The following is a 12935-nucleotide window of genomic DNA, read 5'->3' as shown; positions in this document are numbered from 1 at the left end:
ATAATTTAAATCACTGTTGTCTACCGATCACATCCCTTCACGGATTATACCCTTCACACCTCTTGCTGACCAGACACACAGTGGGCTCCACTCTTTTATTCCTCCTCCAGAGCCAGGCTCTGAACTTCAGACGCTTTGGCTGAGAACTACAGAAGTAGATGAGAGGATTTACGCAGCAGTTTAGCACGACAACCGGTTTCCAGACTTTAAACGTGATCATGGCCAGGTTCAGCAGATGACAGTTTCCTGGCATGTAGACTCTGACAAACATGTAGACAGTGCGGACAATATGATACGGCACAAAACAAACGGCAAACATGAGGCACACAGTTAAAAGGGTATACAAGCACTTTTTGCGCACACGCTGTTTCCTGGTATTAGAAATGCAGTCCGCGGCCCCGCAGTACAGCACCTTTATCATGGAGCAGTAACAGGTGACCACGACCAAGAATGGGATCAAAAAGCCCGCTATAACCAAGAACAGCCCATATGGAAAGAACATATCAAATTGCGTCGGGCCGGTCATTTCAAAGCAAACAGTCATGTTGTTGATCACACCCGTGTGCGCAAACACAAATGTCGGTGAAATCTCGGCATTGGCTAGAATCCAAATGGACCCTGACGCAAGGATGGCGAACTTTCTGGTCCTGAGGCGCACAGCAGCGATGGGATAGCACACCCCGATGAACCGGTGAACGCTGACGCAGGTGACAAACATTATGCTACAGTGGAGGTTGACCAGAAAGACAAATCTAACAGTTTTGCAGAAGATGTTGCCGAAGGGCCAGAAGTTTCCCATAGCATCGCTGATGATAAGTGGAGGAAGGGCCAACACGAAGAGGAGGTCCGCGACTGCGAGGTTGGTCAGGTAGATCACCGTGTTGCTCCAGCGGCGCGTCCGACAGATAACGCACCACAGCAGGACGCCGTTTAAACTCAGGCCAAGCAAAAAGACTAGGCTGTAGGACACCGGGATAAGGATCCTTTTATAGTAGGTGGACAGCGGGCAGATTTGGAAGTCCTCCATCCAAAAGGCCAAATCTGATGGTTTGATAGGCCCTACAGCAAAACGACCCTTAAAGGAGGCCTTTTAGTATTTAGGCATCTTTATACCTCACCTCTTCGGTTCTCACCTGAGTCTGTGTAGGGTGGCGTGATATAAAATATCAATCGTGCTGTTTGTTTAACTTGAGTCCAACCCACACCCTGGAAGTTAGTTGCTAAGAGCAAATAGATTGGCACACCGTGAGCAATTCCCAGCAACCTCCCCCCCCGCGCGCGCGCGCACACACACACACGCAAAAGATAAACCGCGCAGAATACAGCGATTAAAGTCGATCGCCAAGTTAAATGACGCCGTGTCAACACGCGCGGGGGGGCGCTGTATTGAAAAGCAGAGGCGGGGGGCACGCGCACACCCTCAGCATCCCATTGGCTGCGAAAATTTTCCAAGTGTGGTCGCTCACCGGCTGCTCCCGACTCTAAGTGTTCACTGCATCTCTGTCTGACTGCGGGTGGAGAGCTCGTCATGCTGAGGAGCGGCACGTACAGGTTAGTAACCCGCGCAGCGACTCGCCTTAGTCCCAAATGTAAAGCAGCAGTGTTTGTTATTTCGGTTAAACGGGAAGCTCCGGTAACGGCTGCTTCAAGCACTGATGAGTGATTTTAAAACCCTACGTATCGGTACTCTCTGCAGCTGGACACAGAGTACAGGCTCCTCGCATGTCGAGAGATTCTGACATATTTCATATTTTTGAGAGTTTTGCACTCTAACTTGAGTGATGTCCTTCCAGAAATGTTCACCAAGGAGAGGAGGTGAGACTGCGCAGCGGGAGTCTGGCTCGGGAGAGGAAGCACCTTGCTCTGTGCATCAATAACCAGGTAAGATGCAGGCTGTTAGTATTGTTGTCATTACTGTAAAATAGATTATATATAATTGTCTGGTGCTGGGAAAGTCATGTCTGTGGATGGATGACAGACTGTTTTTTTTTTTTTCGGTGAGGGAACAGTTCAGTAATGATGTCATTCACTTTGTCATTCTTTTTTGGAGCGCTAAGTTGACGCTTTCACTGCTGGGCACCACACACTTCTAAGAGAGGAGAGAAGACGGTGTATGTTGCAAACATCTATTAAAAATGTCTTTCATTATCCGCTTTTGGACTTCTGTTGCACTTTGGAAAGACATTAGAAAAGCACCAACATTATGCACAATGGAAAATCTTTTCCAAAACTATATTAAAGCCGTTTTTCTCCCTTGCTCTCTAAGTGCTTTGAATTCTGCTTCCCTTATTCACCATTTAAAATGGTAAAACTGACTGAGTTCAGTTTGGTTTAGGAAATTGCTTTTTTTATGTTGGCTCGGGGCCACTCAAAGATTATCGTTGTGGCCGCAACTAAAAAAGGTCTCATTAATACTACATATAGCGCCCTTCATTATAAATGACTTCATTTTCAGAAAGAAATAGTCATATTTCTATAGCCATAGTTGAACTGCTCAGCTGAATGGGGCTGGCATGTGTTCCTCATTGCAATGAGTCCTGAGCTCATGTATAGAGTTTAATAGCTCTGACATCTGGTTTGAAAGGAGCAGTTGTTGCAGTTGACTTGCTAATGTAAATTCTGTTCTGCTCGAGTCATCTTTAACAGACTGTTTCCATTGTGTGCTCGAGGTGAGTGTATAGGTGCACAAGTTCACCTAGGTGTAGCGAGCCCCTGAATATTTAATGTCGGTGATGTAGTGTTGCGCATTATCGGTGGCTGGGGATATTGAGCCTGTGAGATCTGAAAGCAGAGTTCCATCATACATTTTTCACTTACTCTGCAATATAGTATGATGGTGCCCCCCCCCCCCCCCTTTTTTTATTTCACATCCTCCAACACTTGGAGGATGTGATTCTACTGCGCGACCTGACAGCTGAATTTCATCATCACTTTTCCAAAAATGACATTTCTAAATTGATCTAGCTCAGCTCTGTGACATGCCACGTCAGGGTGGATTCATGCAAGACTGCTGAGGAGGACGTGAAGAAGCTCGGTGAAGGACCAATCAGTAATTGGCATTAGATATATATGAGTGAGGATACAAATGTGGGTTACTGAGGCTGCTCCACTTGCTCCGTGTGCATGAGTGATTCAGATTCATTGCCGAGGTGAGAACCCCGTGAGAAGCGCATTAATCTATCTAGCTATTACCCCGTAATCAATGGAAAAGCTGAATTTTATGGCTATGGGTCCGTGTTGCTAATCATTTTACAGAGAGATTATTTAAGCAGCATGCCAATGGGGTCACATCTAATGGGGTTAAGTATAAAATATAAAAGGTGGAATATTTGATGCACCACTCACAGTTGGAATTTTGAAATCTGTTACCAGTATCATGCATGAAACTTATAATTCAATAAAAATCAAGAAAAAAATGTCCCAATGTGCAGTCTTTTTAATGAATATATTCAACAGGAGCTGAATATCCATGGATTTCATTCAGATCCTGTATCGCGGTACAGGGCAACAACAGAGTCTTGCATTTTAGGCACAACTGCAGCATTCTGTTATGCAGAGGGTTGTACACAGTACGAGTGTGGTGCCAGGGAAGGGTGTCATATTTCAGAAGTGCATTACTGTATCTCCCTGAGTGGGACAGAGCAGCGCTGAGTGCTGTTTGCGCTAGCTCACTCAAACGCCCCGCGATTGAGTTGTAATGATGTGGACGAGCAGCATGAGCTTGCACGCTGATGGACAGATGTGTTCTTTGCCCACCCCAGTGTTCGTATTCACACTGGAATTTAGTGCCACAGGTAAATAAAAAAAACACCTCTCCCCACCTCACGGTAAAACACACAATTATCTGCCAGTTCTGTGGTGATTTCCATCTCATCCCTTTAAAATGTCCCTGAAGGCTGGTCAGGTCTCAAAGTGTGAGCTTACGGTCTTTGATCACTGAAAGAAGCCCCCTTACCGATGATGGCCTTGTCTATATGCACTCAGAACTTTCCTCACCATATGTTAACCGGAGCAGCTCTCCGCTGGTTAATAGTACCGGCTGGGGAATACTCCCAAGTGCTCCATTTTGCATTTTGATGGGGTGTGTGATCATTTTCGCTCACCTCCTTCATCTCTTTTCATCACACCCCACCCACTTCATATCTTCTTCTTCTATTTTTTTTTGAATAACCCTGTGCTCACTTCTTCTTAATTGATAGGCTCTTGCTTCCCTCATTGTACCTCACCATTTTCAGCTTCTTGAATGTTCTGCATTCTTCACCGCAGTGCCATATGCTCAACACAGGCAGTTTTGAAGGCTCATATCGAATAAAGTATGTTCTGAGTGCATCAGTGCGAAGGAGACGAATCTGCCGCCCAACCAAAACAGCTGGTCAGCAGAAAATTGACAAAACTAACAGTTTTGAGATCTGTCATCACGTGTCGAGCAGAATTACCTCGCAGCAGCAAAAGACGGCAGCTCAAAAGAGGAACAGATAGTTAAAATATGTGCCTGTTCAGCCTTAGTGTAAATGCTGTGTGATGGCTCTTCCATTAGAGTCATTTCTTTTGATTTATAGATATTAAATCTGTGGATGTCTTTCAAATAAATAGGTATGTATGAGGGTTTTTTTTTTTTTACTTTTTAATTACAGCCCTTCATCTACTTTTTTTGTGTTGCTGTACCTGATTTGCTTCTTCTAGCTTTACTAGATCTACTCCAGCCAGATATTGATAGCTGTGTAAGTACAGCAGCCTAGGATTTATGAGAATGTATACATTCAGCTGCACCTGCCAGTTAAAGGTCTCTACATGTTATAATATAATCAACATGTAACTATTTTCACACGACACTTTCATTTGGATTTGTTTGTCTTTTCTTTTTTCTCTCTCCTAGTTTTCTCGTACCCCTTTCTCACCTCTTAAAGGATATAAAGCTTTCTATATAAGGATATTTATTGCCACTCTTTTACTGCATAGCTATAATACTAAGAGAAAACAAGATTTCAAATTACGTAATCACAGAAACACCTCAGTAACACTATCATCTCTCTGAATGCTTTTTTTGTACTTGGGGACTCAGACGAAAGAGTAAATGTTGACTTCCATATTACTCCTCTCATGCACTGCGCATGTAAATTGATTTCCAATGTCACAATTAATGAGCACCTCCAGTGGTACAGCCCTCTTGATTGGGTATTTCCTCGAGCTGATCGGCAAGTCGAGCGACAGCTAAAGAGTCAATAGTGTAATGCAGATGTTTCGGCGCATCAACACACTGTAATGAAATCCTCTGAGATCAGACTGAGGTGTATACGTGCTTGCATACATGCTGCTGTGCACGTATGCAGGTGCATTAACTGTTCTAGTGCAGTGGTTGTGTCCACGGGCTTGTGGAGGGGGGCTTTATCCTGTGGAGAGACAATGCTAGACTGAAGGGCACAAAGGCCCGACCATCTCCCACAAGTGTTTTGTGTACGTGTGCAAGTGTTTTAGTGTGGCCGTTCAGTGGTGCCTGCCATCGATCTTTGTGATAGAACTAGGACGCTGAGAAATAATGATTTTAATAACTCATCAATTAAAGGGAAGCAGACTTTCTGCTATGTGCTGTTGTTTTCTCTCCCCTTTATCCCACTTTTCCATCCATCTCCCATTTTTCAGCAACTTAATGCTTCACTTTACCTTGCATCCAAGTCTATTGATTGCCCTTATTTTGCTATCGAAAATAATGTGATAAACTTGTTTATATGCACAGGAGCGGCAGGTTTCACTAATATCCCCGTTTCTATGCAACCATGTATTCAGGTGTTGATTTAATCGATTGCCCTATAGACTGCAAGCAATATCCCTCCCTTGATATTTCTTATGTAATTGTAGAGCATTTTATCTCGTTCAGAAACCCAAGAGATTACAGTTGGTGGTGAATAAATAGTAGCTGAAAAAACAACAACAACAAAAAAACATAGCTTCAGTAAATATTAGTAACTAATAATTGTCTCTTTAAGCTGTGATTTGTCAGCTGATCTTTATCATAATCAGTATCATGAAGAGTAATTATTTCTGATCTCAGTAGTATCCATATATTTTAGCATATCAAAATTTTTATATTAACAAATATTGTATAAAATATGCTAACACATTCATTCCATTTAACACTGCCATTGCCATTAGTCATGGATTCTTATGTTGGCTAGAGCATCTGGATGGAGTCTTCATTTGATACGGCATAACACTTGTTGACACACTTATATTTTAAATCCTTTGCCTGGCATCTTGAACACTTAATCCATAATTGGCTTTGGTTGGTAGATATGCATAAACATTTAGAAGAGTCAAACTATTACAGTAACAGCACACAATGCCTGTACTACATGTACCGAAATGTGCAAAACATACAGAAAATGAATGTGCTGTGACACAAAATTTTGCTCAAAAGATTTGATTTTGTATGTATTGAATGCAAAAGGCTGCAGTTGAAATTATGAACTTTAGGATGTCTGGCCTGAGAATATGTTCCAAAGTAGTCTTTTTCTTTCCCCAACAAGTATAGTATAAGTTTGTGTGGTGATGTTCAAACTGGGGTAGTTCTGTAACTGGACAATGCCAAGACTACATACTTTAAATAGTTTCTTGTCATCTCAAGGGGCATATTGTCGTCTAGAAAGAATTAAATTTGGAAACACAGGTTTTCCCAGACCTTTCAAATGTACATTTTGTCTTTTAAACTCAACAGAATGAGTTGTATGAGAAACACTGACATATGAAGTTCACACTGCCACAGGTGATCGTGTATTTTAGTGTAATAGAAAAAATATTTGTTGGTTTGTCTGCAAACTACTCCCACACAATCAGTTGTGCAACCAAACTTTTCACACAGGTATCTAAAAGGCCCCTAAAGGTTCTTACATATGTAATCATGTTGCCTAGCAACCACTATCAAGCAATGATCCATTAGTAGTGTTTATGCACCTATAACGCCTTATAAAAGAGTTGTATCATTTTAATTTCCTTGATTTAGCCAGGTTTATTTTTATACTCATTGTTGATATTTCTACATTTTACAATTTAGAGTATGAATATTATGTTACATCATTTGGCACATTAATTTATGAAGTAAGGTTTATTGTATTTAAAGATGAGAACAAAAATGTAAAGTTGGATGAATAACTAGATAAATGTATTTTAAGGCGTGTGAATTAGTTCAGCCTACAAAACTCACCATTTTTCCAGATGTATTGCCAGTCCCATGCCCAGATATAAGACGTTTTCATCAGAGCATTCGGCATAAAATCGAAATCAATCAAATCATCAAGAATGAGCTTTCCATACCAAATTGGTCATGGTCTGGTTTAACAACAACTGCCTCCAGTGCTGTTAACTATCAGGATGCAAACTGTGGTCCTGTTGGCCAAAGACAAAGGAAGAAGCGAGGCTGAAAGTGTGTTCTGAGCCAGAACAAGAGAAACGAAACGAAAAGAAGAGGCTGGAATATGGAGATGAGACTAGGGATTTTAAATGTAGGAACCAAGACAGGTAAAGGGAGAGAGTTGACTGATATGATGGCGAGGAGGAAGGTAGATGTATTGTGTTTGCAAGAGAAAGGCTCTGGGTAGTGAAGAGTTTCCAGATGACTGGAAAAATACAGATGAAGCCGTAAAGGACACTGCCAAAAAGGTGTTTGATTCTTTACAGAGGAAAGAAGACAAGGAATTGAGGAAAGTATTCAAAGGAAAAGGTTAGAAAAGATAAAGTCTGATAGGCTGGGAGAGGTAACAAAGGAAAAAGCTTATAGTGAAATGTGTATGAGGTTGAACACTAAGGAAGGAAAACTTGTATTGATTGGCGAGATGGCTGGAAAGGATGTTAGGGTGGTTACAGATAGAGATGGGAACTAACAAACGAAGGAAGAGTGTTGAAAACAAGGAAGGAGTACTTTGAGAAGCTGATTAATGAAGAAAATGAAAGAGGGGGACAAATAGAGAAAGGTTAGTGCAGGAAGTGCAGAAGATTTGTAAGGAGGAAGTGAGGACAGCTATGAAGAGATGGAAGGACTGGTGTTCCAGAAGACATACCTGTGGATGTGTGATGGTGTCTAGAAGAGAGTAGAGATGGACCGATCCGATATTACGTATCGGTATCGGTCCGATACTGACCTAAATTACTGGATCGGATATCGGAGAAAAATAAAAAATGTAATCCGATCCATTAAATATCACGAAAGCACCTCACAAAACTTGCAACACGCCGTAACTCACCTCAGAACGTTAGCATGTCGGAGCAGTATGCATCACGTGATAGAGCGGCTGTGGCATGCGGGACCTGTCGGTGGTCTGGATAGCATTTGGAGCTTCGCTAGCAACCCGGCATTTCATCTCCGACAAAGTTATCCCCGAGAGAAGTAAAGCAAGTGTGTAAGTCCATCTCTGAATGTTTGTAAAGCATTCCTGCGTTAAGCTTAACAAACGACTGCCTCTTCTTGCTGCTACTTCAATCATGAAACTGCTTAATGATCAGCTGATCGGCTTTTCTGTCGGGAGTACGTCTCTCTTGTTTGCTTTTGGCCCACTTTGCACCAGAAAGAGGAAACCAGCGGCTGAACAACAGCAGCACGTTTAAGCTCTATAAGCTGTTGTTAGAATTTATTTAATATTACTTTCTACTCGAGGATCTTTTTCTACGTAGCTGACGCTGGTAACTGTGCAGGGGCGGATCTAGCAAAGTTTAGCCAGGGGGGCCGATAGGGCATTAACAGGGAAAAGGGGGCACAAAGACATACTTTTCTTTCTTATTCTCATTTAAAATGTCTAGCTTTTAATAAATAATTATCTGACAGCCAAAGTTTTAATTTGATGCAAAATGAATAGAAGTCCATTACTGTATATAGTAACTATTAAGTCTAATATATATATATATATACCCTAGTAAGCTATAGTACTTTTTCCTTTGTGAAGGTACCATCTGTGCAGTCTGCAATTTTGTTGAAGAAAGATGTTGAATCTATTTAATATTTCTTGAAAAATAATTGATTTCTGTGCATTTTTTTTTCCACACTGCATCAAATTAAGGTTGATTACGTCGATTAAGCATCATGAGGTGGAGCGTGAGGGGTGGTTCCCTATTTTTTATTTATTTATTTTTGTTGTTGCTGGGAGTTGGAACCCTATTAGTTAGGTTGCTTAATATATATGCTAAGTACTCTTTAAAATACCAGAATAGGGAGGATGGTGTAGGTTTAAGTTTATTAGATTGATCAGTATTGCTGAACTATGAAATATTTTTTTTGGATACAGGTATAACAGAATAGCTTTAGTGTAGTTGTTGTTTTAAACTTGAGTATGAACTTATACAAAATGCAGCAAGATATTTAAAAAACAGTTTTGTTGATTAAAAAACACTATATCGGATTCATATCGGTATCGGCAGATATCCAAATTTATGATATCGGTATCGGTATCGGACATAAAAAAGTGGTATCGTGCCATCTCTAGAAGAGAGGTCAACGGACATTTTAACCAGAATGTTTAACACAATCCTGGAGAGTGAGGAAATGCATACGTATTTGCAACAACACTGATAGAAACAGTGCTGTCTTTACTTCCTGTAGCTGACACAGTGAGGCAAAGAGCTCCTCTCCTCACTAACAACTAAAGAAGTTAATGTTTATGACACTGAACGACACTTTAGGAAGAATTTCAGTCGTCAGTAAACCTCCTGTTTCAACAACACTGAAGTTTTAGACAGTTATCATAAATGTTAACCTGTCTGGCACACACAGTAACATTAGCCACTTAGCAATTATCACTTAGCAGTGAGGGAACCATAGCTGAACTTAGCATAGAGTCCAAGACCTAAACAGAGCAAATGAAAGGTGAAAGTCTGGAGCAGAGCAGCGGTTTCAGGACTGATGAGTAGCGCTGAGGATGCAAAGAGCTGCAGAGAGAGAGCAGCAGGCAGCCGCAGGCAAGATGATGAAATGTAACTTTTCTATTTTTACAGTAATTTATTAAAATGTGTCACCTATTTTGATGTAGCAAACTGTGTGGTCAGATTTAAAAGTGAGTGCTCTGTTTTTCACAACTTATTTTTTTATTGTGTGGATGCCTTAATAGGCATCCACACTATTGAGATCCTGTTTCTCTTTCTTCTTTATTATTATTCCGGGTGTTTCCGTACACTTTTTGCCGTGGATCTACTTCCACAATTTTTGTGCTATTTTCACCGTTCAAACTCTAAACTGTTCTGCTCTTTCTGCTAATGCCGGCTATGACTTTTGGTGTTTATTACTATTATACTTTTTAAAATATTACACTTTTTTCCTTTAATTTGTCCCATTGAAATGAATGGGAAACTTCCACAATTCTGCTAAAACTTTCTTGTCTTTGAAACTTAACTACTGCCTCATACTTTCACCTAGAAACTCCATTCAAACTTTAAAATGTTCTCAAATGATTTGGCTATTCCTGTGTGATTCAGCTTTTTCAGATCTTCTACCGTTTTAATCTTATCCCTCTTTGAGTTTTCAGTTGCAAAATTGTGATTTTTCAGAAAATACATGCGTTGCTATGGTTGCTATGCAATTAACTCAGAGGGGACAGTGAAACTGTTTGAATTTTCTCTTCATGTCCAAACAACTTCTTGCTACTCGCTCAATTTCCACTCAAGCCCCACAAATTATACATCAAAACGTAGGTATTTTTGCTGGCTTTCAGAAAATGTCACTATCATTGTTGTGGGACTCATAGATATTTTGCAAATCTCCTCAGAGTAACACAAAGTCAGAAAACTCTCCATATAAACTCAATGGAGAGTTTGTTCAAAATCACCGCTGGATTTCTCTAATGAGAGGCATTTTCAAATTGTCATATCTCCTTAACGAAGCGAAGTTAAGACATGAGGCTTGTCCCCGTATATGTTCAGACACTCCTGACGCTCACAATTCAAGAATTTCTTTCTCACCTATTACCGTTCTGAAATGAGTTGGACTTGTTTGAGGGTAGGAAATTTGTCCCTCGCTCAGATTTCATCAGATTTCAATCTCTGGAAATGAACCACTTTTTTCTCTCGTCATATCTTTTTGATGGATTTCCACAGAGCCCTGAAAATTTCCATGACTGTTCACCAAAGCCTGCTGTTTCTTACAGTGAAAGAATGATTTTGATGCTCCATATAGATTTAGAGTTACCAAAGGTTGTTTGAGCGCAAGTCAAGGCAGTTTTTGCTTCGCCTCTACTCAGTTACAGTGTATTACAAGTCATATATCTTTAAGAATTTATGTTTTATCTCTGAATTATGAAGACCTGAAGATTCCCCCATCTCTTCTGAATAAAACGATGCCTGAATGACCGTTCTAGCCTCTACGGTTAGGAAATTATGGCCATTTGTTCGAGGGGAATCCTGAATGTCAGAAATACACTGAAGAAAACTCACACCTCTCTCTGTGTCTGTGTGTGTAAGGGCTGACTACAGCAGGTGCAGCTAATTTAACTGACCTACATATACCAAGCCCAGACTCTCCACAGCTCCTGTTCCCTTTACTGTCTGTGTATGTGTGTCTGTGTATCAATATTTCTCCTATGTTTAGGTATTACTCCTCAATCATAGTATTTCTGCTAAAGCAAAGTACTTCTACTACATCTTAGTACTTCTGCTAAATCATAGTATTTCTGCTAATTCATAGTATTTTTGCAAAATCATGGTATTTGTGCAAAATCATGGTTTTGGGGCCAAATATTTCTGTTATTTTATAATATATGTGCTGAATATATTATATGTGCCAAATCATAGTATTTATCCCAAATTATAGTATTTATGCCAAATTACAGTATTTCTGCTAAAACGCAGAAATAGTACCTTTTAGCAGGAATTTCTACCAAAAGATAGTACTTCTGCTAAATCAGAGTATTTCTGCTAAACCAGAGTATTCCTGCCAAATCATAGTATTTGTACTGAAACATGGTACTTCTGCCAAATCATAGTATTTATACCCAATCATAGTATTTCTGCTAAATCATAGCATTTGTGCCAAATCATGGTATTTGTGCAAAAACATAGTATGTCTGCAAAACCATAGTATATCTCTTATGTTATAGTATTACTACTAAGGCATAGTATTTCTGCCAAATCATAGTATGTGTGCCAAATCGCAGTATTTATACCAAATCACAGTATTTGTGGTAAAACATAGTATTTCTGCCATATTGTGGTATTTGTGCAAGAACATTGAACTGTTATGTTATAGTATTACTACTAAGTCATAGTATTTCTGCATTGTTATAGTATTTGTACTAAAACGTAGTATCTCTGCCAAGTCATAGAATTACTGCAATTTCATAGTTTTTTTTAGGAAATCTGTTATGTTATAGTATTACTACTAAGTCATAGTATTTCTGCCAAATCATAGTATTTGTGCCAAAGCATCGTATTTGTATGGAGTCATAGTATTTCAATCAAATCTCAGTAGTTGTTGTTAAAACGCAGTATTATTGCCAAATCATAGTATTTGTACCCAATCTTAGTATTTCTGCTAAATCATAGCATTTGTTCCAAATCATGGTATTTGTGCAAAAACATAGTATGTCTGCAAAACCATAGTATATCTCTTATGTTATAGTATTACTACTAAGGCATAGTATTTCTGCCAAATCATAGTATTTGTACTAAATCATAGTACTTGTGCCAAATCATAGTATTTGTTGCACATCATAGTATTGGAACCAAAACATAGTATTTGTCCCAAAGCATCGTATTTGTATGGAGTAATAGTATTTCTTCAAAATCATAGTATTTCAATCAAATCTCAGTAGTTGTGTTAAAATGCAGTATTATTGCCAAATCATAGTATTTGTACCCAATCATAGTATTTTTGCCAAATTGTGGTATTTGTGCCCAATTAATAATTCTGTTATGTTATAGTATTACTACTAAGTCGTAGAATATCTGTTATGTTATAGTGTATC

The 12935-nt window shown here is 39.7% G+C and overlaps 2 protein-coding genes across 3 annotated transcripts in view; one reads left to right on the top strand and one right to left on the bottom strand.

Moving 5' to 3' along the window:
* Positions 1-37: 37 nt before the first annotated feature.
* LOC146559826 (P2Y purinoceptor 3-like) lies at positions 38-1027 on the bottom strand. The gene has a single exon (XM_085244349.1). The coding sequence runs from the start codon at positions 1025-1027 to the stop codon at positions 38-40; it is 990 nt and encodes a 329-aa protein (XP_085100475.1).
* Positions 1028-1439: 412 nt separating this feature from the next.
* The window catches only part of schip1 (schwannomin interacting protein 1), a 236622-nt gene continuing 225126 nt past the window's right edge, over positions 1440-12935 (top strand). For both annotated transcript variants that reach the window (XM_085243594.1, XM_085243592.1), the window contains exons 1-2: positions 1440-1551; positions 1794-1881. In XM_085243594.1, the coding sequence (XP_085099720.1) occupies positions 1529-1551; positions 1794-1881 (111 nt within the window). In that variant the 5' untranslated portion in view covers positions 1440-1528. The remainder of the gene's footprint in view (positions 1552-1793; positions 1882-12935) is intronic.

This window comes from Mchenga conophoros, linkage group LG14, assembly GCF_057382185.1.
Source record: "Mchenga conophoros isolate Kocher_MC1m ecotype Shallow Benthic linkage group LG14, M_conophoros_male_GT1.1, whole genome shotgun sequence".
NCBI classification, from domain to species: domain Eukaryota; kingdom Metazoa; phylum Chordata; class Actinopteri; order Cichliformes; family Cichlidae; genus Mchenga; species Mchenga conophoros.
This window is presented reverse-complemented; position numbering and strand designations above follow the sequence as displayed.

Bases quoted from the DNA above. Each gene is read 5' to 3' on its own strand.
- LOC146559826 (XM_085244349.1), bottom strand. From the start codon at position 1,027: ATGGAGGACTTCCAAATCTGCCCGCTGTCCACCTACTATAAAAGGATC.